Raw genomic sequence first — 26,130 nt, 5'->3', positions numbered from 1 at the left:
GGTGCCAGTCAGTCTGTCAGCATCCTCAGTAAAATTACCAAAACTGGAGTTCGAAGTAAAATACAATCCCATTACAATTAATGACAGACACAACGCACGCATGCGCACACACTAACATTTAATGAGCAGTAACCTTGATTGTTAATTTCCTCATCTGTTGTCTTTGGCCCTTAACCTGAGGTCTAGAAGTCCATGACCATAGCTATTGCATGTTATAGATACATTTTCATATATATCGATTTCACCCGATGTTTCAACCGTGTCTTTATCCCAAATGGCACCCTATTCCCTATATAATGCCCTACTTTTGACCGGGGTCCATAGGTCAAAAGTAGTGCACTATGAAGGGAATAGGGCGTCATTTGGGATGCAACCCCTTGTCTTTGACCATGCTCATTGAAAGATGAACATATAACCTAACGTACGGCTCACTTTTCAGCCTTATTTTCATTTTCTCCAGCACAATACCAGTATCTACATATGTGAAAATTGTGTATTTCTACATTTTGTTAAAAAAAAAAAGAATCCAAGTTTTAACATTTTAAAAACAGTGATTTTCAAACAATTTGACATTCACGGTGGCGTGGGGAACAAGAAAATACCCTCCCTCTAGCTAGAAACCCGTTGCAGGTTTTGAAAATCACTGTTGGTCTTCCTTTTAATCCTACCCTGTGATGTCACAGAGAAGCATTTTCCAGAACCTTTCTTCTTGCCTTTTTTAACCATGCTCTGTTTTCACGTATGGTTTGGTGCTGGAGATAATGAATAAGGTTGAAAAGTAGCCCTTTAATAATTAATAATAATTGATTGTATTTTTATTGGGCTTTTCCATAGACTGAAAGATACTAGACTAGAGATTAAGGCAGTATCTCTGGATGTTAGATATGTGTATGTATACAGTATAATAATAATACATTTTAATTGTACAGCGCTTTTTCATTCCAGAGTTGTCTCAAAGGTCTACGGAGGGGGAAAAAAATAAATACACTACCGTTCAAAAGTTTGGGGTCACTTAGAAATGTCCTTGTTTTTTAAAGAAAATTTAAAAAAATGTCCATTAAACTAACATACAATGGATCAGAAATACAGTGTAGACATTGTTAATGTTGTAAATGACTATTGTAGCTGGAAACAGCAGATTTTTTATGAAATATCTACGTAGGATTACAGAGGCCCATTATCAACAACCATCACTCCTGTGTTCCAATGGCACGTTGTATTAGTTAATCCAAGTTTATAATTTTAAAAGGCTAATTGATCATTAGAAAACCTTTTTGCAATTATATTAGCAGAGCTGAAAACTGTTGTCCTGATTTAAAGAAGCAATAAAACTGGCCTTCTTTAGATTAGTTGAGTATCATCAGCATTTGTGGGTTCGATTACAGGCTCAAAATGGCCAGAAACAAATACTTTCTTCTGAAACTTGTCAGTCTATTCTTGTTCTGAGAAATGGAGGCTATTCCATGCGAGAAATTGCCAAGAAACTGAAGATCTCACAAAACGCTGTGTCCTACTCCCTTCATAGAACAGCGCAAACGGACTCTAACCAGAATAGAAAGACGAGTGGGAGGCCCCGGTGCACAACTAAGCAAGAGGACAAGTACATTAGAGTGTCTAGTTTGAGAAACAGACATCTCACAAGTCCTCAACTGGCAGCTTCATTAGATAGTACCCGCAAAACACCAGTCTCAACGTCAACAGTGAAGAGGTGACTCCAGGATGCTGGGCTTCTAGGCAGAGTTACAAAGAAAAAGCCATATCTCTGTCCAGTGTCTGTGTTCTTTTGACCATCTTAATCCTCTCTTTTTATTGGCCAGTCTGAGATATGGCTTTTTCTTTGCAACTCTGCCTAGGCCAGCATCCCGGAGTCACCTCGTCATTGTTCCAAACTTCTTCCATTTAAGAATGGTGGAAGCCACTGTGTTCTTGGGGACCTTCAATGCTGCAGACATTTTTTGGTACCCTTCCCCAGATCTGTGCGTCGATACAATCCTGTCTCAGCGCTCTACGGACAATTCCTTCGACCTCATGGCTTGGGTTTTGCTCTGACATGCACTGTCAACTGCGGGACCTTATATAGACAGGTGTGTGCCTTTCCAAATCATGTCCAATCAATTGAATTTACCACAGGTGGACTCCAATCAAGTTGTAGAAACATCTCAAGGATGATCAATGGAAACAGGATGCACCTGAGCTCAATTTTGAGTCTCATAGCAAAGGGTCTGAATACTTATGTAAATAAGGTATTTATGCTTTTTATTTTTAATAAATTTGCAAAGATAAAAAACAAAAACAGTTTTCACTTTGTCATTATGGGGTATTGTGTGTAGATTGATGAGGATAAAAAAATGTTTTTCATAATTTTTTAATAAGGCTGTAACGTAACAAAAAGTGGAAAAAGTCAAGGGGTCTGAATACTTTAAGAATGCACTGTATTTCTGTATTTTGAAAGTTATATATCTTGAAAACTTGATTGCTGACATGCAACACATTTTGGTACTATATCAACAATTGACTAATGAAAAAAAATACCAAAATATCTTCTTCCTTTACATTTCCTCGGGTTGAGGTGGCCTAGTCATTAAGAGCATTGGACCAGTAACTGAAAGGTCACTGGTTCAAATCCCTGCACTGACTACATAGGCGAACAATCTGCCGATGTGCCTTTGAGCAAGGCACTTATCCATAATTGCTCCTGTAAGTCGAGTTTGATAAGAGCATCTGCTAAACGACTAAAATGTTAAGGAATTGAATGGGCCTCTATGGGCGTTAAGAGAGACAGTGTCACGGGGGTGGCGACAGTGTGCTAGTCCAAATTACAAGCACTGTACGACGGATCGTAAGTATTTATGGTCATGACCCTGTTAAGTATTCAGTACACCATAGCATCCGTCTCTCTCTTAGCCCAGAGGGTTAAGTCCCAAATTACACCCTATAGGCCCTGGTCAAAAGTAGTGCACTATATAGGAATAGGGCGCCAGTTGGGATGCGCCCAGAGAGTTATATTTGTCATAATGATGATTGTGGCGCCGTTAGAGAATACAGATACTGGGAAGTTCTTTCCAACCTGTTATTAGATTTCCTTAGAAATGGGAGAACGAGAGAGCGGGAGAAAAAACACAAGGGAGAGAAAGAGAGCTGGGGGAGAGACAGAGCGAGAAAGAGATGGAGAGAGAGAAAGGAAATGGACTTAATAGATGATAAATAAAACTCATCCACACCTTAAATTAGATTACCTAGTAAGTGGTCTGAGAGGAAGGAGAGAGATAGAGGGATGGAGAGGACAGAGAGAAGACGGAGGAGCAGGGGAGGGAGAACAGACAATGATAAGGGGAGAGAGAAACAACAAAAAAGAACAAAGGACATGATGGAAAGGGCGGCAGGTAGCACAGCGGTTAGAAAGTTGGACCGGTAACTGAAAGTTTGAGTACCCGAGATGACAAGGTGAAAAATCTGTCGATGTGCAAGGCTGACCCTGTAAAACAACACATTTCACTGCACCTCTCCGGTGTATGTGACAAAACAAAATATATCTACTGTATAAATATATATCAATCTAGGGCTAATATATAGAGAGAAGAGGGTAAGTGTTGTGGTAGATAAACAATATAACTGTCATATACAGAAGATGGTGTGGTTGGAGAGTGGGGTGTGCAGAGAAACAGAGCGAGAGGGGGAACAAAAGGGAGTGTGAGAGAGAGAAAGAACAAGAAAAAAGATTTTGAGGTTGGCTGAGGAGAGGGGAGAGAGAATTGATAGGAAAGAGAGCGAGGGAGCAGGAGTAGATCGTGTTCCTTTCGAGCGCTCGTCATCAGTATCAGATTACGCACCGCCACTTAAAAGACAGGCCTCCTCCATCCATCTCTCTCTCGTCCTCCCCGTTGTTCTCACATCCCCTAGTTGACCACACCGTGGCATATTGAAACCACAGCCCTCTTCACTACTCTAACTCAGTCCAACACCACACATCCTTCTAAACCACGTTGAATAACCATAGAATGTTTATTGTGCTTCGCTAACAGCAAATGGTTGTTTATGTGTGTGTATGTGTGTGCGCGCGCATGTGTGTTTGTGTGTATGAACATGTGTATATGACAGACAGCATTTATGCCAGTCAGCACCAAAACACTCAAGACATGAAAAAGAGCATTTACTTATAATATTTAATTTAGTAATATTCTGGAAAACTACATTTCACAGTAGGCAAGAGTTGTTCACAGCCTAAACCGACAGACAGTGTCATGCACGTGTAGCTGGGAAATATAGTCATCACTGGTCAGGTTATGGGATTTTTGCACTGGGCTAAAATAATTAAATACTGTATTTTGCTTCCTGAGATAAGAGGGATAGTTTTACAATTCCTGGACAGAATATTTTTTGAATAGATCGGTATGAATTATCTTCATACTTGCTTCATGTACTTTAAAATTGAATATAATTTGCGTGAGAGAGGAACAGAGGGCAGTAGAGAGTTCACAACCCCTCTCCACACTTTGCACTCTTTTCCCTCTCCATGTCCTTCCCTCTCTTTCCTCTCAGGCGCGCCTCAGTCTGATCCTGAGTCAGAACTGGGTGGGGTCGAGGCCACCTCCTCTTTTTCATCTGAACCCTGAGAGAGAGATGGAGAAAGAGAGAAAGAGTAAAAGAAGAGGCGTGAACATGATTAAACAAAACAATTGTCTGAAATGCCATACTTGTAGCAAAATGTTTTATATGTGAAGTACAGTGTGTGTGTGCATGGGGCGTGTGCATCCTCACCTTGCGTTTGCCCTTGCCACTGTCTGACTCTGAGGAGCTCTCTTCACTGGAGATAAACTCCCTGCTCTTAAAGCTGTCGTTTCCTGTCACCCTCTCTCTCTCCCGCCACCAGATTTCCCCTTCTTATTCTTCTCATCACTCTTCCCTCCCTTCTTTTCCTTCACCCTGAACACATGAAAAAGAGGAAGAGATATATTCAAGACAGGATAAATAAGCAAACGTTCAGACAAAAATACTTCAAATATGATGCACCTTTTGGTGTTATGATCAGCAAAACTCTTACATTGTAATCTATGACACAGACCCAGACTAAACCTAGTCCTCGACTAAAAAGCATGCTCAATGGAGAATCTCAATTAGAAATGATTTCTAGTCTAGCAGTATGTTTAATCTGGGTCTGGGAAACCATCCCACGTTATATATACTGTAAATTATATACAAGTAGTGCATCAATTGTATCTAAACTCGTAGAAAAAAATAATCTGGATAGAACCAAAACGGGTTGTAGTGCTTTCTTCGTATTCATAGGTTGCGCCTCCGTCACTCGACGGTGACATAGTGGTGCCCTAAAGTGTTGATAAATCCAGTCATTCTGAACAGAGGCGAACTAACGTTACTGTTTAGTCGAAATTACACTACAGTGCCTGGAAATTCAATGACATTGCCAAAGTAGCCAAATATTTAGTAGGAAACAACTTTGTCAGCATTATCATGTCGTCAAATGTACTTCACAGATTGCAATGTTGTCATTAGCTAGCGAAGTTTGTCAAAAATAGCTAGCAATGCTAACGTTAGCGAGCTCAAATCCGGTGGCCTCTCCTCAATTTTAGCTAGCTAGCTAACGTTGTACTGTATCTAAAGTCAATCTGGTGACATCAAAATGATGACAAAAGGTTTTCCTACTAATTATTTGTCTTCTTTTGAATGTCATTGTATTTCCAAGTCACTGTAATGCACTTTTGATATAATCTTCATCAACACTCATTGACGATGCATTGAGTAGAATGTTCAGTCGGGCATCAGTCCAAAATGAACGTTCAAAACAATATTGTGACGAAACAGGCAACCCATGAATATGGCACCCTTAACCTATTTAATCCCATCGGTCACAAAAGTGACCGTAAAAAACATTTTCAGTTATAAGGCTCTAAAAATGTTACTGAATGATGTATCAATGCATTTCCAGCAAATATTGAAATATTAAAGGGTCTCAATGAAAGATGTGCAGTGTCACATGTTTAGTGTGAATTGTCACATGACCAGAGCTGTTTACTTCCTGGTTGCACCATGAGAAGAGGATGACTGCATCAAAGCTCCCAAACAAAAGGTTAGTAAAGTATGTTAACATAAAGTTAGGACAAAGATTTTTGGTACACATCATCTTTAGGGTGTCTAGTATTGATATATGCATTTGCAATTACTCAACTTTGTTCAGTGTGGTCATAGAATGAGTATACATGTTGACGGCAACAATTGTGACCGGCGGGATAACACAGTGCATCTTTTATTTTATTTATTTATTTAACCTTTATTTAACCAGGTAGGCAAATTGAGAACACGTTCTCATTTACAATTGCGACCTGGCCAAGATAAAGCAAAGCAGTTCGACACATACAACAACACATAGTTACACATGGAGTAAAACAAACATATAGTCAATAATACAGTGAAAAAAATAAATAAGTCTATATACAATGTGAGCAAGTGAGGTGAGATAAGGGAGGTGAAGGCAAACAAATATATGTATAAATAAATAAAAATATAAAAGGCCATGGAGGCGAAGTGAGTACAACACAGCAAGTAAAATAAAAACTAAAAAACAATGGAATGGTTGGTTTGCAGTGGAAGAAAGTGCAAAGTAGAGACAGAAATAATGGGGTGCAAAGGAGCAAAATAAATTAATAAATAAATACAGTAGGTAAAGAGGTAGTTGTTTGGGCTAAATTGTAGATGGGTTATATACAGGTGCAGTATCTAGGTATTCACATACTTATACACATACATAGTTCTTGTTTTACCTAACTTTCTACTCTGTTCTTTCTTTTAGTGTCACTTTGAGTCAAGTTCTGGATATGTTGATCTAGGTGACTGCCCAGACAAGGCATGCAACATTGCAGTTATCCCTCAAAATGAGAAAGATGCTATCCTGAGTGATTGTGATAGCGATGGGTCAGATATGGACTATGGACAGGCCATTTGCCAGCCAGGCTGTTGAATGCATATGCTGAACCTATGCAAACAGATCATGATGGGAACAACGTTATCAGTGATGATGACCTACCCCTCACCACCCCCCCCCCCCCATCCACAACCTCCCCCACACCCCTCCATTGTTGATAATGAAGAGCCAAGGGTCTCTACAAGCCATAGGGGTCAGCCAGAAGAGCCAAGGGAAAAGCTGCAGGTGGTCAAAAATAAAGATTGAGCGTTCAAACAATCGAAGAGGCCTGCCACTGATGTGATTCCAAAACACATAGTATACAGCCCAAATATGCAAAAGTTTGGCACGAAACCACTGAGCCACGGAAGGAGATCTTTACTGGCTGCTACTGTTGAAGATCAGGCAAGATATGACAAAGCTTCTCACTGGCCAATCAACACGATGCACCGGTTCCAGAGAAGTCGTCATTGTGACAAACGTACTACCTATGCATGTGAGAAATGCAAAGCGCCACTGCACATTGAGTGCTTCAAGATATACCATGGACAGTAGAAAAGGAGATAAGACCGAATGAAAAAGGGCTGAAAAAGACAAAAGAAAAATAGAAAAGTTGATAAAGGGTGAGGAGCAGTACAACTGACTCTAGGAAGAAAAGAAAAGTTGACGAAAAAGACAATCAAAATGACTGAAATGTTTTTGGAACAGAAGGTCAGTTTATTCAAGACATCCTGTATGACAGTAGGTCTGACTGATCGTAGTTCAAAACAGTGATGCACAAACTAATCGTGCACTTGGTTCTGAAGCTCTATGATATATATGTATATATAAGCACTCATTGTGCAGTGGCGCTTTTCAAATATATATATACAGTGGGGAGAACAAGTATTTGATACACTGCCGATTTTGCAGGTTTTCCTACTTACAAAGCATGTAGAGGTCTGTCATTTTTATCATAGGTACACTTCAACTGTGAGAGACGGAATCTAAAACAAAAATCCAGAAAATCACATTGTATGATTTTTAAGTAATTAATTTGCATTTTATTGAATGACATAAGTATTTGATCACCTACCAACCAGTAAGAATTCCGGCTCTCACAGACCTGTAAGTTTTTCTTTAAGAAGCCCTCCTGTTCTCCACTCATTACCTGTATTAACTGCACCTGTTTGAACTCGTTACCTGTATAAAAGACACCTGTCCACACACTCAATCAAACAGACTCCAACCTCTCCACAATGGCCAAGACCAGAGAGCTGTGTAAGGACATCAGGGATAAATTGTAGACCTGTACAAGGCTGGGATGGGCTACAGGACAATAGGCAAGCAGCTTGGTGAGAAGGCAACAACTGTTGGCACAATTATTAGAAAATGGAAGAAGTTCAAGATGACGGTCAATCACCCTCGGTCTGGGGCTCCATGCAAGATCTCACCTCGTGGGGCATCAATGATCATGAGGAATGTGAGGGATCAGCCCAGAACTACACGGCAGGACCTGGTCAATGACCTGAAGAGAGCTGGGACCACAGTCTCAAAGAAAACCATTAGTAACACACTACGCCGTCATGGATTAAAATCCTGCAGCGCACGCAAGGTCCCCCTGCTCAAGCCAGCGCATGTCCAGGCCCGTCTGAAGTTTGCCAATGACCATCTGGATGATCCAGAGGAGGAATGGGAGAAGGTCATGTGGTCTGATGAGACAAAAATAGAGCTTTTTGCTCTAAACTCCACTCGCCGTGTTTGGAGGAATAGAAGGATGAGTACAACCCCAAGAACACCATCCCAACCGTGAAGCATGGAGGTGGAAACATCATTCTTTGGGGATGCTTTTCTGCAAAGGGGACAGGACGACTGCACCGTATTGAGGGGAGGATGGATGGGGCCATGTATCGCGAGATCTTGGCCAACAACCTCCTTCCCTCAGTAAGAGCATTGAAGATGGGTCGTGGCTGGGTCTTCCAGCATGACAACGACACGAAGCACACAGCCATGGCAACTAAGGAGTGGCTCCGTAAGAAGCATCTCAAGGTCCTGGAGTGGCCTAGCCAGTCTCCAGACCTGAACCCAATAGAAAATCTTTGGAGGGAGCTGAAACTCCGTATTGCCCAGCGACAGCCCCGAAACCTGAAGGATCTGGAGAAGATCTGTAGGGAGGAGTGGGCCAAAATCCCTGCTGCAGTGTGTGCAAACCTAGTCAAGAACTACAGGAAACGTATGATCTCTGTAATTGCAAACAAAGGTTTCTGTACCAAATATTAAGTTCTGCTTTTCTGATGTATCAAATACTTATGTCATGCAATAAAATGCAAATTAATTACTTAAAAATCATACAATGTGATTTTCTGGATTTTTGTTTTAGATTCCGTCTCTCATAGTTGAAGTGTACCTATGATAAAAATTACAGACCTCTACATGCTTTGTAAGTAGGAAAACCTGCAAAATCGTCAGTGTATCAAATACTTGTTCTCCCCACTGTATATATATATAAAATATTTGTATTTTGTTCAGTGTAGGCCTCTACTTGAATGCATATTCTACAGGCTACCTCTATCCTGAATGTTACCTTTATGTTCAGTGGGAATGAATCACATGACTGCTATACAGGTGTTAGTGAATGTTGCACTAAAATGTCACAATGACAATGTTACAATGAATATTGCACTAAAGTACAAGTTCAACTGTTACAATAAAGTTACAATATTAATGTTTCAATGCATATTGAACTAAAGTAACAATGTGGAAATACGTTGATGGTTGTTGTCTTTTTGTCTTTGCTCTCAGTATTCATATCGTGTTGTATAAGGGTTTTTGATGTATAAAATAGTCACACTAGAATGTGACGGGGAATTCTAGTGGCAATGCCAGTGACAGAGTTTTAAATGTGTTAATAACTGGGTTGGGATATATAAGAACTTTGATAACTGCATAGGAGAAATATGTTAATTCAATATACGTAACATTATCCCACCGGTCACAATTGTGACCCACCATAAAACACACTTTTTCACCTACTTTTCCATTAAAATTTCAAAAAAGAATGATTGATTACTTCAAAGGGTTACTAATGACACTTGATTTGGATATTTTCATGTCTGGGAAAAATTCGGGATTAAATGGGTTAAAGGTTCTATATAAAACCCGTTTGTAGGGTTCTTTGATCAGAACCCAAGGGGTTCTTCTTCACTGAACCAAAATTGGTTCCATATAGAACTCTTGGGTTTCCTACAGGGTTCTATATGGAACCAATTTCGGTTCTATATTGAATCTTAATCAATCAATCAAATGTACTTATGAAGCCCTTTTTACATCAGCCAATGTCACAGAGTGCTATGCAGAAACCCAGCCTAAAACCCCAAACAGCAAGCAATGCAGATGTAGAAGCCATGTACACTGCATTCTGAAAGTATTCAGACCCCTTCACTTTTTCCACATTTTGTTACGTTATAGCCTTATTCTAAAATTGATAAAATTTTCCTCCTCATCAATCTACACACAATACACCATACTGACAAAGCAAAAACAGGTTTTTAGAAAATGTTGCAAATGTATAAAATATAAAAAAACTTAAATATTACATTTACACAAGTATTCAGACCCTTTACTCAGTACAATGTTGAAGTACCTTTGGCAGCGATTACAGCCTCAAGTCGTCTTGGGTACGATGCTACAAGCTTGGCACACCTGTATTTGGGGAGTTTCTCCCATTCTCCTCTGCAGATCCTCTCAAGCTCGGTCAGGTTGGATGGGGAGTGTCGTTGCACAGCTATTTTCAGGTCTCTCCAGAGAGACGGGTTCAAGGACTCAAGGACTCAAGGGTTCAAGGACTTTCAGAGACTTGTCCCGAAGCCACTCCTGCGTTGTCTTGGCTGTGTGCTTAGGGTCGTTGTCCTGTTGGAAGGTGAACCTTTGCCCCAGTTTGAGGTCCTGAGCACTGGAGCAGGATTTCATCAAGGATCTCTGTACTTTGCTCCATTCATCTTTCCCTCGATCCTGACTAGTCTCCCAGTCCCTGCCGCTGAAAAACATCCCCACAGCATGATGCTGCCACCACCATACTTCACCGTAGGGATGGTGCCAGGTTTCCTCCAGACATGACGCTTGGCATTCAGGCCAAAGAGTTCAATCTTGGTTTCGTCAGACCAGAGAATCTTGTTTCTCATGGTCTGAGAGTCCTTTCGGTGCCTTTTGGCGAACTCCAAGCGCGCTGCCTTTTTTTTGGCTGCAACGTAACAAAATGTGGAAAAAGTGAAGGGGGTCTGAATACTTTCCGAATACACTGTATGACGCAAGCATAGAACCCTTTTTTGGTTTTATCCAGAACCTTTTTTTGTAAGAGTGTAGTATGTAGGTGTTTAACGGGGACATGATACTGAACTTTTTGGAGGGGGCAGAGGATCCTCCTCCACTCTCCCTGTACTCCCTCATCGCTACCTCATAGTCCTTCTTCGACAGACAGACAGACAGACAGACAGACAGACAGACAGACAGACAGACAGACAGACAGACAGACAGACAGACAGACAGACAGACAGACAGACAGACAGACAGACAGACAGACAAGGATAGAGGGAGAGAGAGAAAGGGAGAGACAAAGAGGGGAGGGAGAGAGGAATCGGGCAGAGAAAAAGAAAGAGAGATAGTCAATAGGTCAAAAATGAACTACATTTTTTATAATGCACTACATTTTTTCACACTATTGAAAGGGAGAGCAAAAGAAAGACAAGAGGGAAGGATGAGAGGAGGACAATTGCAATACTGGTATCTCTCTCTCTCTCTCTCTCTCCCTCCCTCCCTCTCCCCCACCTCTTTCTGCTCCTTCCCCAGTTCCCTCCACATCTCCCAGCCCTCTTGGAGATCTCTGTGATGGATATCCCAGGGTGCTCTGCTTTGATGTTTTTCACGACTGGCGTTCAGCCACAGGAAATAGGCGCTCATCGGCCTCTTGGGGGCGCCACTGTCCTTCTGCTTCTTCTGGGGAGAGAGAGGGAAGGAGGGAGAGGGAGGGGAGAAAAGAGGGAGGGAGAGAGGAAGAAAAACAGAGGTGAAGAGAGAGAACACGCAAAGAGGAGGAAGGACAGAGAAAGAGAGGAAAGAGGAAAAAGGAGGAGAGAGGTTGAGAGATAGGAAAGACGGGTTCATTTCAGATGAGGTACTTAGTTTTACCTCTCCTCCCTCTTTCCCTCCATTCCTCCCTCTTTTACCTCGCGTGGTTTCCTCTCCTTCACCAGTTTGGCCTTGGCTGGTCTCTTCTTCTTCCCTCTGTCACTGTCTCCCCCCTCTGCACTGCTGTCACTGGCTGACGCCTTACTGTCATACCTGAGAGAGGAGACAGAGAAAGAGAGAGAGTGTGAGAGAAAGAGAAAGTGTGAGAGTGAAAGAAAGGAGGCAAGTGAGAGAGAGGGAGGCAGGATGAGAAGAGAGAGGGGGAAGTGAAAGAGATTGACTGATAAAAACATTGATAAAAAGCGGTAAATATAAGGGAGTGATGGATTGAAAACTAATACATACTCTTCTGTTATGTCATCATCCTCCTCTCCAGGGTTAAAAGACTCATCTGGAAGACAAGAGAAACAACTATGATTGGCCCTGCCTCCTGTCACTCACCACTCACCACTCCCACCCTGACTGACATCGTTTCAATTATTTGAGTTCCATTTCGTTCTGTTTTTTTTCTGCGAGCCCAATGTGCAGTTACTCTAGAGATAAATCAGGTCAAGCCCGGACTGTGTGATGTAGTAAGGAGTTGTAGTTTCCAACAGGCCAATATTCTACACTGTTTAGTACAGAAAACATGGTAAATAACTACAATGACCATAATACATTGCGCACCTACTTGTCCGGTCAGGACAGAGAGGGAGAGAAGAGACAGAAGAATGCGCTATCGAGAGGGATAGAGAGCAGTTGCTTCGCAAGGTATTTAAAAAAAATACATGATATAAGTGATTGATAGTTGGTATTAAAAGTATGGTCATAAAAGTACGACTTATTAACATTGAAGAACTACTAAAATAATGATTTTGTCAGGCAGCAGCTTTATAGAAATAAGATGATGACTTGTAATGAAATAATAAACTAATTAAATAAAACAAATGTAATATACACAACAACTGAAATATTTTATTAACGTTAAGTAATGTGAATAAATGATGGTTAATAAGTGATAAGCCGTAATGGGCAGACACTACCATCATGGGACTTTTATTCATTGTTTTATTCTCTGTTGTTACAGCATTCATAATGCATAGTGCTTTTAATATTTACAAAAATTATCTAAACCGAAAACAGTGATTCTTTTTTAATAATCAAACCGAAACCGAAATGACATAAATAATCGCTCAGCAATATCTGTCACTCACTGTTCTCACCCTCTGATTGGCCCAGCCTCCTGTCACTCACTGCTCTCGCCTTCTGATTGGCCACGCATTCTGTCACTCTCCGCTCTCTCCATCGGAGTCATCACTGTCATTGGCCTCCTCTCTGATCTTGCCCTCCTCTTTCATCCTCTCCAGGTAAGCATCGTGCTGGTCCTCGTCTGAGTCCTCCAACATGTCATCTTGACCCGTCATACCCTGACAGGACAAAAATACCCAGCAGTATTATAGTAAATACATATTAGTATCATAGTACACAGTAGTATCATAGTAAATACATAGTAGTACTGTAGCAATACAATGCAATATCATTCATTGTAAAACGCAGACAACCCATGTAAAGATGCTAACTAACTCTGGGAAATATACACAGTGAACAAAATATAAAATGTTGTCTCACCAAGTTAGGTGTTACTTTGCTATATCATCAGAAATAACACACACAGATTTAGACTCTTCCCACCACCACAATTCCATAAGAGACAGGCAATGCAATTAACACACCAATCCTGATCATAACATTCTCCCAAATCACACACCATGCAGTTTAAAACCAAACCACCACCTCTGTACAGGACCAACCTTTTTCTACCGGACCACAACACAGAGAGACAGAGAGGACAGGTCAGTGGACGAAGGGATGAAAGCACATCTAATGAAAGAGTGAAATAGTGGAGTTAACAGGTGAGATGTTTACCTCTTTGAATCCTCTGTTCTTGATGCTGAGCTTCTTGGCGGTCACAAAGTCAAAAAGCTTCCCATACTCCTCTCTGACGGAGAGATTTAACGAGAGAGAGAGAGAGAGAGATTTAACGAGAGAGAGAGATTTAACGAGAGAGAGAGAGAGAGAGAGAGAGAGAGAGAGAGAGAGAGAGAGAGAGAGAGAGAGAGAGAGAGAGGGGTATGTACAAAGTCAATGGTAGGTTTCAAGGGGACTCCTATGGTAGGTACACCTATAGCTTATCTCTTGGCAGTAATAATGTGGACTTATCACTGACCTCAACCCAGAGTCTCTCAGAGCGTTCACAGTCAGCCCACTGACACCCTTATCAGATCACAGCAAAATCACAGTCTACTTGAACGGAACAATACTCAATCATGAGGCATGAATAAGAACTGAATAATATTAAGACATGCTATAGATGGAAGGAATGTAGTGTGGAAACTGACAGAAAAACAATTAGGCAACAACAAATTCAATCCCTTTTAGACAACTTACTGGACAAAACATTCCACTGTAATTGTAAACTTGGCAGAAGAAAATCTAAACAGTGTATTTGACCTCTCAGTTTCAAACAGAAAACCAAAGTAAATGAACAACAATGACAAATGGTTTGATGAAGAATGCAAAAACCTATTAAAGAAATTGAGAAACCTATCCAACCAAAAACATAGAGACCAGAAAACCTAAATCTACGCCTTCACTCTGGTGAATCACTAAAACATTACAGAAATACACCACGGAAGAAGAAGCAATAGCATGTCAGAAATCAGCTCAATGTAACTGAAGAATCCAGAGACTCTAACCACTTCTGGGAAAATTGGAAAACCCTAAACAACAACAGGAAGAGTTATCTATCCAAACCGGAGATGTATGGGTAAACCACTTTTGGCCCTATAACAAAGAACAAACAGCAAAAACACATACATGATCAAATACAAATCTTAGAATCAACTATTAAAGACTACCAGAACCCACTGGATTCTCCAATTACATTGAATGAACTACAGGACAAAATACAAACCCTCCCAACCCAAAAAGGCCTGTGGTGTTAACGGTATCCTCAATTAAATGATAAAATATACAGACAACAAATTCAAATTGGCTATACTTAAACTTTAACATCATCCTTAGCTCTGGCATCTTCCCCAATATTTGCAACCAAGGACTGATCATCCCAATCCACAAATGTGGAGACAAATTACGGTGGGATATGCATCAACAGCAACCTTGGGAAAATCCTCTGCATTATCATTAACAGCATAATTGTACATTTCCTCAGTGAAAACAATGTACTGAGCAAATGTCAAATTGGCTTTTAACCAAATTACTGTACGAAAGACCATGTATTCCCCCTGCACACCCTAACTGACAAACAAACAAACCAAAACAAAGGCAAAGTCTTCTCATGTTTTGCTGATTTCAAAAATGCCGTTGACTTAATTTGGAATGAGGGTCCATTCAAATTGATGGAAAGTCGTGTTGGGGGAAAAACATACAACATTATAAAATCCAAACAACAAGTGTGCGGTTAAAATGGACAAAAAACACACACATTTCTTCCCACAGGGCCGTGGGGTGAGACAGGGATGCAGCTTAAGCCCCACCCTCTTCAACATATATACCAACGAATTGGCGACGGCACAAGAACAGTCTGCAGCACCCGGCCTCACCCTACTAGAATCTGAAGTCAAATGTCTACTGTTTGCTGATGATCTGGTGCTTCTGTCACCAATCAAGGAGGGCATACAGCAGCACCTAGATATTCTGTACAGATTCTGTCAGACCTGGGCCCTGACAGTAAATCTCAGTAAAACAAAGATAATGGTGTTCCAAAAAAGGTCCAGTTGCCAGGACCACATAAACAAATTCCATCTAGATACCGTTGCCCTAGATACCGTTGCACACAAAAAACTATACATACCTCGGCCTAAACATTAGCGCCACAGGTAACTTCCACAAAGATGTGAACGAGCTGAGAGACAACGCAAGAAGGGCCTTCTATGCCATCAAAAGGAACATGAAATTTGACATACCAATTAGGATCTGCTAAAAAATCAGTTATAGAACCCATTGCCCTTTATGGTTGTGAGGTCTGGGGTTTGCTCACCAACCAAGAATTCACAAAATGGGACAAACACCATATTGAGACTCTGCGTGTAGAATTCTGCAAAAATATCCTCTGTGTACAACGTAAAACACCAAATAATACATGCAGAGCAGAATTAGGCCGATACCCGCTAATTATCAAAATCCAGAAAAGAGCCGTTAAATTCTACAACTACCTAAAAGGAAGTGATTCCCAAACCTTCCATAACAAAGCTATCACCTACAGAGAGATGAACCTGGAGAAGAGTCCCCTAAGCAAGCTGGTCCTAGGGCTCTGTTCACAAACACAAACAGACCCCACAGAGCCCCAGGACAGCAACACAATTAAACCCAACCAAATCGTGAGAAAACAAAAAGATAATTACTTGACACATTGGAAACTATTTACAAAAAACAGAGCAAACTAGAATGCTATTTGGCTCTAAACAGAGAGTACACAGTGGCAGAATACCTGACCACTGTGACTGACCCAAAAATAAGGAAAGCTTTGACTATGTACAGACTCAGTGTGCATAGCCTTGTTATTGAGAAAGGCCGCCGTAGGCAGACCTGGCTCTCAAGAGAAGACAGGCTATGTGCACACTGCCCACAAAATTAGGTGGAAAATGAGCTGCACTTCCTAACCTCCTGCCAAATGTATGCCCACATTAGAGACACATATTTATCTAAGATTACACAGAGCCATAAAGAACTTGAAAACTAACACAATTTTGATAAACTCCCATATCTACTGGGTGAAATACCACAGTGTGCCATCACAGCAGCAAGATGTGTGACCTGTTGCCACAAGAAACGGGCAACCAGTGAGGAACAAACACCATTGTAAATACAACCCATATTTATGTTTATTTATTTCCCTTTTGTACTTAAACTATTTACACGTCGTTACAACACTGTATATAGACATAATATGACATTTGAAATGTCTTTGTTCTTTTGGAACTTCTATGAGTGTAATGTTTACTGTTCATTTGTATTGGTTTATTTAACTTTTGTTTATTATCTATTTCACTTGTTTTGGCATCGCTAACATATGTTTCCCATGCCAATAAAGCCCCTTTAATTTAATTGAGAGAGGGGGGGACGGCAGGGGGGTCACAAAGTAAAGGAGTACATCTCCCTACTTATGCCACAGGGGAAGGTGTAGTTTAGCATGAATAAGGTTTGTGTGTGCCTACCTGCCCCTGCATATGTGTGCATGAAGGTGGGTGTGTGTGTGTATATGTGTGTGTGTATATCTGTGTAAAGGTATGTGTGTGTATATGTGTGTAAAGGTGTGCGCGTATGTACCTGCCCCTGGGTGTGAGACACTGCAGCTCTTTGAAGATACACACAGCATCTCCCGTAGCCTGGATCACATCTGCCTTGGACAGCACACTGTCTCTAAACACCTGAGAGGAGGACAAAACATGTTACATTCCATGCAATATCTACATGTATTCATTTGAGGCATTTGGCTGATACTTTTGTTCAAATCCCCTGTAGATACTCATTAATTTCAGTTTTAACATGTCAAACTTTTATCCCAATAAAGTTGAACTTGACAGTTGGTGGCAGTTCAGTTGCACTGCCAGTCCAAGCCGTTTGAGTGTCTCATTATTCAGACAGAGATGTCTAGTCGCTGAGTCCTGACACTGAAGTTTGTTGTGGAGAAGAGTTTGCTCTGCAGGACTGAAAAGGTCAAAACAAGCTGACTTAGGCCATCAGTTGGACAGTGTTTCCTCCGACACTTTGGTGCGGCTGGCTTCCGGGTTAAGCGAGCAGTGTGTCAAGAAGCAGTGCGGCTTGGCAGGTCATGTTTCGGAGGCCACATGGCTCTCGACCTTCGCCTCTCCCGAGTTCGTTGGGGAGTTGCAGCGATGAGACAAGATCGTAACTACCAATTAGATATCACGAAATTGGTGAGAAAAATGGGAGAAAAACACACACAAAAAAAAACATCCATAATACTGGAGGCTATGAGAGACTATGCATTATCCTGATGACTTACTGTAAATATTCTGTAAATATCAGTTGCTTCGTTCTGTTGTTGTGTTTTACATTTTAATATGTGATCTTGTCTGTATGTACTTTGACTGCAGTAAAATGAATTGCCTCTTGAGGACATTAAAGTTTTCTGAATCTGAATATGGGACTAATATGGAAGTCTATACCAGACTATGACGAATGCTGCCATCCATTTGTTCTGACCTCCGCTGCAAAAAAAATAAACATTACAACTAAAATAATATTTCAGTGAGTGTGGGTTTTTCCTTTCTTCAAGTCTATACCAGACACACGCTCACACACAGCCCCCCTACCTCCACGGGTTCTGGCCCCTCTTCCGTGGTGGCGGTGTCCCTGGGCGGGACATAGAAGCGGACCTCCATGAGCGACACCTCTGCCTCATCGTTCTGGTGGAACTCCAGCGTCATCTCGCACACTGGGACACGCTGGCCAGGGGGATCTCAAATGCTGGGCTCACCTCGAATGACAGGAGAGGGCCTGGGGATAGAAACTAGACTGTGTTGGAGCCAAAATGTTACAACCAAAATGGTAGTGGTAGTGTTGTCCTTACCAGAGAATTTGGCGTTGCCCCAGTTCCAAACCTTCACACATAATTCCTTCTCTGACAGCTCCACTTTGAAGTGGGCTTTGAAGTACTCAGAGATCTTCTCCAAAGTCTTGAAGAGAGAGAGGAGAGGAATGGAGAGAGAGAAAACAATGTTTATTTTCCGTGCTGACTTTTCTGTTTCAAATGATTCTATACTCCTCTCTGATCTCGTTCCTACTCCAAACTCACTCTTTACTCTCTTTAAATTCCCATTCTTTCCTCTTTCCACCTTTCTCTCTTTCCTCCCTGTTCTCCTTTTTTCTCTCTTACATCATCCTTACCTCCCTCCCCTTCATCCTTCCCTCCATCTCTCCGTCTCCCATCAATGATATCTCCCTCCCCCTCCCTCTCTCTCCTCCTACCCTCCCTCCTTTTTCCTCTCCTCCACCCCTTTCCTCTCCTCACTTCTCCTCTACCCTCCTCATCTCTCCCCTCATCCCTCTCTCTTCCCCCCATCCCTCTCTCTTCCCCCATCCCTCTCTCTTCCCCATCCCTCTCTCTCCCCTCATCCCTCTCTTCCCCCCATCCCTCTCTCTCCCCTCATCCCTCTCTCTCCCCTCATCCCTCTCTCTTCCCCCCATCCCTCTCTCTCCCCTCATCCCTCTCTCTTCCCCCCATCCCTCTCGTCACCGTGTCTCTGAAGCCGTCATATTTGTAGCTGTGCCCGGTGCTGGTGGTCAGCTTGACGCCCTGTCCCAGACACATATGTCTCCACTGGGCCTGAGACAGTTCCACAGCTGGGATGCTGTCCACCTTCCCTGTCTTACTGCTCTTATACACCACACTCTGTCTACCGAACCGCAGACGGCCGTCATTCTGGGGATAACACAGTAAATACTGTTGACATACAGTTGAAGTCGGAAGTTTACATACACCTTTGCCAAATATATTTAAACAATTCCTGACATTCAATCCTAAATGTAAGTAAAAATTCCCTGTCTTAGGTCAGTTAGGATCACCACTTTATTTTAAGAATGTAAAATGTCAGAATAATAGTAGAGAACTCAATTAGTATTTGGTAGCATTGCCTTTAAATTGTTTAACTTGGGTCAAACGTTATGGGTAGCCTTCCACAAGCTTCCCACAATAAGTTGGGTGAATTTTGGCCCATTCCTCCTGAACAAGCTGGTGTAACTGAGTCAGGTTTGTAGGCCTCCTTGCTCACACACACTTTTTCAGTTCTGCCCACAAATGTTCTATAGGCTTGAGGTCAGGGCTTTGTGATGGCCACTCCAATACCTTGATTTTGTTGTCCTTAAGCCATTTTGCCACAACTTTGATAGTATGCTTGGGGTCATTGCCCATTTGGAAGACCCATTTGCGACCAAGCTTTAACTTCCTGACTGATGTCTTGAGATGTTGCTTCAGTATATCCACATAATTTTCCATCCTCATGATGCCATCTATTTTGTGAAGTGCACCAGTCCCTCCTGCAGCAAAGCACCCCCACAACATGGTGCTGCCACCCCCGTGCTTCACGTTTGGGATAGTGTTCGTCGGCTTGCAAGCCTCCCCCTTTTTCCTCCAAAAATAACTATGGTCATTATGGCCAAACAGTTCTATTTTTGTTTCATCAGACCAGAGGATATTTCCCCCAAAAGTATGATCTTTGTCCCCATGTACAGTTGCAAACCGTAGTCTGTCTTTTTTTATGGCGGTTTTGGAGCGATGGCTTCTTCCTTCCTGAGTGGCCTTTCAGGTTATGTCGAAATAGGACTCGTTTTACTGTGGCTATAGATACTTTTGTACCTGTTTCCTCCAGCATCTTCACAAGGTCCTTTGCTGTTGTTCTGGATTGATTTGTACTTTCCACACCAAAGTACGTTCATTTCTAGGAGACAGAACGCGTCTCCTTCCTGAGCGGTATGACGGCTGCGTGGTCCCATGGTGTTTATACTTGCATACTATTGTTTGCACAGATGAACGTGGTACCTTAAGGCGTTTGGAAATTGCTCCCAAGTATGGACCAGACTTGTGGAGGTCTACAATTTTCTTTCTGAGGTCTTGGCTGATTTCTTTTGATTTTCCCATGATGTCAAGCAAAGAGGCAATGAGTTTGAAGGTAGGCCTTGAAATACATCCACAGGTACACCTCCAATTGACTCAAATTATGTCAATTAGCCTATCAGAAGCTTCTAAAGCCATAACATCGTTTCTGGAATTTCCCAAGCTGTTTAAAGGCACAGTCAACTTAGTGTATGTACACTTCTGACCCACTGGAATTGTGATACAGTGAATTATAAGTGAAATAATCTGTCTGTAAACAATTGTTGGAAAATGTACTTGTGTCATGCACAAAATAGATGTCCTAACCTACTTGCCAAAACTATAGTTTGTTAACAAGAAATGTGTGGAGTGCTTGAAAAACGATTTTTAATGACTCCAACATAAGTGTATGTAAACTTCCGACTTCAACTTTACATATACAGTATAGAAACACCTGAAGTAAACATAGACAAACACACATATAGAATAGTTGGTAATCGTTTTTAACTCTTGACTTGTTACTGCATTGTCAGATATCTGTTGCTGTGCAGAAACACACACACACAGTCTCTCCTCGAGTCTCTCTCTCTATTTCTCTCACACACACACTCGCCCATGACCCTTTGACCTCCTGGTAAATGTCACTGAACTCCAGTGTGTCTGCCATGGCAGCTATTCCTCTGGTCCTCAGGAGCCACTGTATCTCTAATACCACACACAGAGAGAGGACAACCTGCCTTCATTATACTAGTCCTCTAGCTCAATTGATAAAGCTTGGGGCTTGCAATGCCAGGACGGTGGGTACGATTACCGGACTCACTCGTAAATAAAGTGTATGCACATAACTGTAATTCACTTTGAATAAAAGTGTCTGCTAAATGGCATATATAATATTTATAATATTTTCATCGAATCTACTGTACTGTCTATAGTATAAACTAACTACAACCTCATAGAGATATCACTGTCTAACTCCACATTTGTAAGAAATATATATTGTTTCAATGATTTACATTTTATGTGCAGGAAGTGGACTAAATCTTGAATGAAATATATCTAAATGATTTATATGGAAGCCTGTATGAACTGCATGTCCCAACAACTTAATACAGTAGGCCTTGCAAGTGATGATTATAACAACCAACCAAACTTGCTTGTTATATGTTGCTGTCAGCTGTCAAGCAAATTGGGACTGAGACATGTAAACAACCCTTATGACATGTAAAAACTATTATGCAATATAGTACATCTTGCTATAATGGTGCCATTACCATGTTATTGTCTACTGATTATAGTTGATCTGTGGAATAACGTCTTGTTTACGTTACTAACCGTTGTGTTGTCGCTGTCAACTTGTAATGTTGTGCGTGGGGAGAATGTCAAGTCTTTACGTCGTGTGCGTCGAAAGTGACGTGGCCAAGGCTGTTATCTGTTACGTTTGACGTTTTCTTCTTCTCTTGGTCCGGGTTTGTTGCGTTTCGGTTGTTTTGTTCATGAGAACATACAAATTGATCGTCAGGCAAAAACCGAAGTGGAAAGACATCGAACAGAATTGCGATCTGGTATGTTATAAAGACAATATCAAGGGCTTGATAAAAAAACGTTTTTGCACACAAAGAATTGCGCAAGTGCAAGAAACCTACGAAAACGCGCAGAATAGGTCATATGATAGTAATGCATACAAAAGGTTCACAATACTTTGCATTGGTGGCGAAATATCGTCGAAATTGCAAGTTATGCAGCTAATGTTTGCATTACAGACTTCAATCCATTTGTAAAGGAACTGAAGTTGGGGGTGGGACGTTCAGTCGCTGTGTCAAAATGTAGTTATGCCCTGTGTGTAACGTCAACCCGCAAACTATACTGCAGACTTGGTTTAAACGAAACAAGAACCCAGATTCTGAATTTTACTATTGAAATAGAAACAATGTCAGTAGAAAACACACCCTCTCTGTCTGTATGCCTGTCTGTCAGCCATGACGGCCAAACGTGCAGCTCTCATCACCGACTCCTACAAGGTGGTAAAGAGATCCAGGAGAGAGGAGAAGAGAGAGAAGAGGGCCCCATCGCCTCCCCAGAAGGGTTAGACTTGTGTGTGTGTGTGTGTGTGTGTGTGGGTGTGTCCAGCAAACCACACAGCAGTCATACAAGACAGATGGAACATAGTAGAGTATGAAATTGAACTACTGTTTTTACATTTAAGTTTTCAAATGAAACCCAAATAATTGTATTTACACAATGAATAAAATTGCGTGCTAGAATAGTTTTATTGGTCTCCAGAGAGGAAATTTGTGATTCAGTGATGCAACTCAACTTACCGATAGAGCACTATTACCCAGCTGTATGTGATTGTTCATGGTGGTGTCACTCTAACCTCGCTTCCTGTCTCTCGTCCAATCAGACACTGAGCCGCGCCCCCTCACGGCTAGAGAGATAGAGCTGCAGGAGCTGAGGCAGTTTGACCAGGACTGGCGGTATGGACCCTGCACAGGTACCCTGCAGCAACCGGTGTTAACTATCTGACAACACATGTTTAATACCGTTGTTCATAATAACAATATGCAGCACAGCGGAGCGCCAGTGTTTCATCTTTGCACTGCTCCTTTATAGTGGGATGTTTTAGCGTTTCCTCTCCTGTGACGTATTGCTTTGTGAATTGTTTTAAACCAATCCAATTGTTTTCCTTCCTGTATCTCATAGTGTTTTATGATCTACAGTAGCATTCCTACTCACACTGTACTCACACTGTACTCACACTGTACTCACACTCTCTCTCTATCAGGTATCAGTCGCTTGCAGCGGTGGGAGAGAGCTGCACAGCATGGGTTAAACCCCCCTCAGGAGATCAGAGATATGCTGCTTAGCGCAGACACAGACTCGGACTACACACACTGGTACTATGATCAGAATAGTACACACACAACGAACAAGCAGATGCACACACACATACACAAATGCATGTACATTCTTAGGAAAAAGGGTTCTTCGGCTGTCCCCGTAGGAGAATCCTTTTGGGTTCTAGGTAGAAGTCTTTTGGTTTCCATGTAGAACCCTCTGTGGAAAGGTTTTTTACATGGAAACCAAAATGGTTCTACATGGAACAAAAACGGGTTCTTCAAAGGGTTCTCCTATGGGGACAGCCGAAGAACCCTTTTAGGTTCTAGATAGCACCTATTTTCTAAGAGTGTACACACACCACACACACAGTCAAAAACACACAAAAAACTCTCAAAAACACACACACTTGATTCTGGACCATTACAAATGTATTCCAGCCATACAGTATCATAAGTATCGGTGTGCATAACAGTAATGAGATATTATACAATTGTCATAAAATATTGTCTTTGTACTGTTTTGTCTTTCAGCCTGTGGAGTGACTATCCATTGTGAGAAGAAAAAAAGTGGAGAGACAGAGAAGATCAAAGTGAAAATTCCAAAGTTCATGTGGTTTTGCTTTTGTTCAGTTTGGGTTTGACTGCTAACCATCACACTACACTTTTTTAAATTAAAATACCCTTTTCTACCCAAATATCTGTTTTTGTTAGGTCTGTCACACAAACACACACACCACTGCCTATGTCACACATTTGGTACACTTTTGAGACATTTACATACATATTTTTTTATAGGTAACCTATTTCAAAATAAAGTTTTTCAATTGTATATGTACCAGAGTGAGGAAGAGAGAGAGAGAGAGAGACAGTCAGATGTTGCTATTACCTGCTAATGTTGTGTAGACAGTGACACATTCTATTACACAGTAATACACATTGAGTAAACCAGACATTAGGAACACCTTTCTAATCTTGAGTTGCCCCCCTCCCCCCCGTTCCACAGGGATGCTGGCCCATGTTGACTCCAATGCTTCCCACAGTTGGCTGGATGTCCTTTGGGTGGTGGACCATTCTTGATACACACGGGATGGCACACATACAGTCGTGGCCAAAAGTTTTGAGAATGACACAAATATTAATTTTCACAAAGTCTGCTGCATCAAGTTTGTTTGATGTCGATTTGCATATACTCGAGAATGTTATGAAGAGTGATCAGATTAATTGCAAAGTCCCTCTTTGCCATGCAAATGAACTGAATCCCCCAAAAACATTTCCACTGCATTTCAGCCCTGCCACAAAAGGACCAGCTGACATCATGTCAGTGATTCTCTCGTTAACACAGGTGTGAGTGTTTACGAGGACAAGGCTGGAGATCACTCTGTCATGCTGATTGTGTTCGAATAACAGACTGGAAGCTTCAAAAGGAGGGTGGTGCTTGGAATCATTGTTCTTCCTCTGTCAATCATGGTTACTTGCAAGGAGACACGTGCCGTCATCCTTGCTTTGCACTAAAAGGGCTTCACAGGCAAGGATATTGCTTCCAGTAAGATTGCACCTAAATCAACCATTTATCGGCTCATCAAGAACTTCAAGGAGAGCGGTTCAATTGTTGTGAAGAAGGCTTCAGGGCGCCCAAGAAAGTCCAGAAAGCGCCAGGACTGTCTCCTAAAGTTGATTCAGCTGCGGGATCGGGGCACCACCAGTACAGAGCTTGCTCAGGAATGGCAGCAGGTAGGTGTGAGTGCATCTGTACGCACAGTGAGGCGAAGACTTTTGGCGGATGGCCTGATGTCAAGAAGGGCAGCAAAGAAGCCACTTCTCTCCAGGAAAAACATCAGGGACAGACTGATATTCTGCAAAAGGTACAGGGATTGGACTACTGGGGTAAAGTCGTTGTCTCTGATGAATCCCCTTTCCAATCGGTTTGGGGCATCCGGAAAAAAGCTTGTCTGGAGAAGACGAGGTGAGCGCTACCATCAGTCCTGTGTCATGCCAACAGTAAAGCATCCTGAGACCATCCATGTGTGGATGGTCCTCTTGCTTCTCAGCCAAGGGAGTGGGCTCACTCACAATGTTGCCTAAGAACACAGCCATGAATAAAGAATGGTACCAACACATCCTCCGAGAGCAACTTCTCCCAACCATCCAGGAAAAGTTTGGTGATGAACAATGCCTTTTCCAGCATGATGGAGCACCTTGTCATAAGGCAAAAGTGATAACTAAGTGGCTCGGGGAACAAAACATCGATATTTTGGGTCTTAGGCCAGGAAACTCCCCGACCTTAATTCCATTGAGAACATGTGGTCAATCCTCAAGAGGCGGGTGGACAAACAAAACCCCACAAATTCTAACAAACTCCAAGCTTTGATTATGCAAGAATGGGCTGCCATCAGTCATAATGTGGCCCAGAAGTTAAATGACAGCATGCCAGGGTGGATTGCAGAGGTCTTGAAAAAGAAGGGTCAACACTGCAAATATTAACTCTTTGCATCAACTTCATGTAATTGTCAATAAAAGCCTTTGACACTTATGAAATGCTTGTAATTATACTTCAGTATTCCATAGTAACATCTGACAAAAAATATCTAAAGACACTG

At 41.8% G+C, this 26,130-nt stretch overlaps 1 protein-coding gene, 1 long non-coding RNA gene and 1 pseudogene across 2 annotated transcripts; 2 read left to right on the top strand and 1 right to left on the bottom strand.

The window, feature by feature from the left end:
* Positions 1-4,149: 4,149 nt before the first annotated feature.
* LOC139566688 (FACT complex subunit SSRP1-like) lies at positions 4,150-21,363 on the bottom strand (annotated as a pseudogene).
* Positions 5,895-9,662, top strand: LOC139566843 (uncharacterized). Its single transcript, XR_011673167.1, has 2 exons — positions 5,895-6,085; positions 6,806-9,662. It is a non-coding gene; the product is annotated as an uncharacterized lncRNA (long non-coding RNA).
* A 724-nt stretch (positions 21,364-22,087) lies between the features above and the next one.
* Positions 22,088-24,228, top strand: pold4 (DNA polymerase delta 4, accessory subunit). The gene is made up of 5 exons (XM_071388163.1): positions 22,088-22,258; positions 22,671-22,778; positions 23,098-23,187; positions 23,479-23,590; positions 24,065-24,228. Exons 2-5 carry the CDS (start codon positions 22,673-22,675, stop codon positions 24,087-24,089), a joined length of 333 nt encoding a protein of 110 aa, XP_071244264.1. The 5' UTR covers positions 22,088-22,258; positions 22,671-22,672; the 3' UTR covers positions 24,090-24,228.
* Positions 24,229-26,130: the final 1,902 nt, after the last annotated feature.

The sequence above is a fragment of the Salvelinus alpinus genome, chromosome 39 (assembly GCF_045679555.1).
Source record: "Salvelinus alpinus chromosome 39, SLU_Salpinus.1, whole genome shotgun sequence".
Taxonomy (NCBI): domain Eukaryota; kingdom Metazoa; phylum Chordata; class Actinopteri; order Salmoniformes; family Salmonidae; genus Salvelinus; species Salvelinus alpinus.
Note: the sequence above shows the minus strand (reverse complement) of the source record. Positions and strands in the feature narration are given on the sequence as shown.

Bases quoted from the DNA above. Each gene is read 5' to 3' on its own strand.
- pold4 (XM_071388163.1), top strand. From the start codon at position 22,673: ATGACGGCCAAACGTGCAGCTCTCATCACCGACTCCTACAAGGTGGTA. The intron at 23,188-23,478 runs GTACCCTGCAGC...TCTCTCTATCAG, and splicing joins GCGGTATGGACCCTGCACAG to GTATCAGTCGCTTGCAGCGG. The intron at 23,591-24,064 runs GTACTATGATCA...TTTGTCTTTCAG, and splicing joins GACTCGGACTACACACACTG to CCTGTGGAGTGACTATCCAT.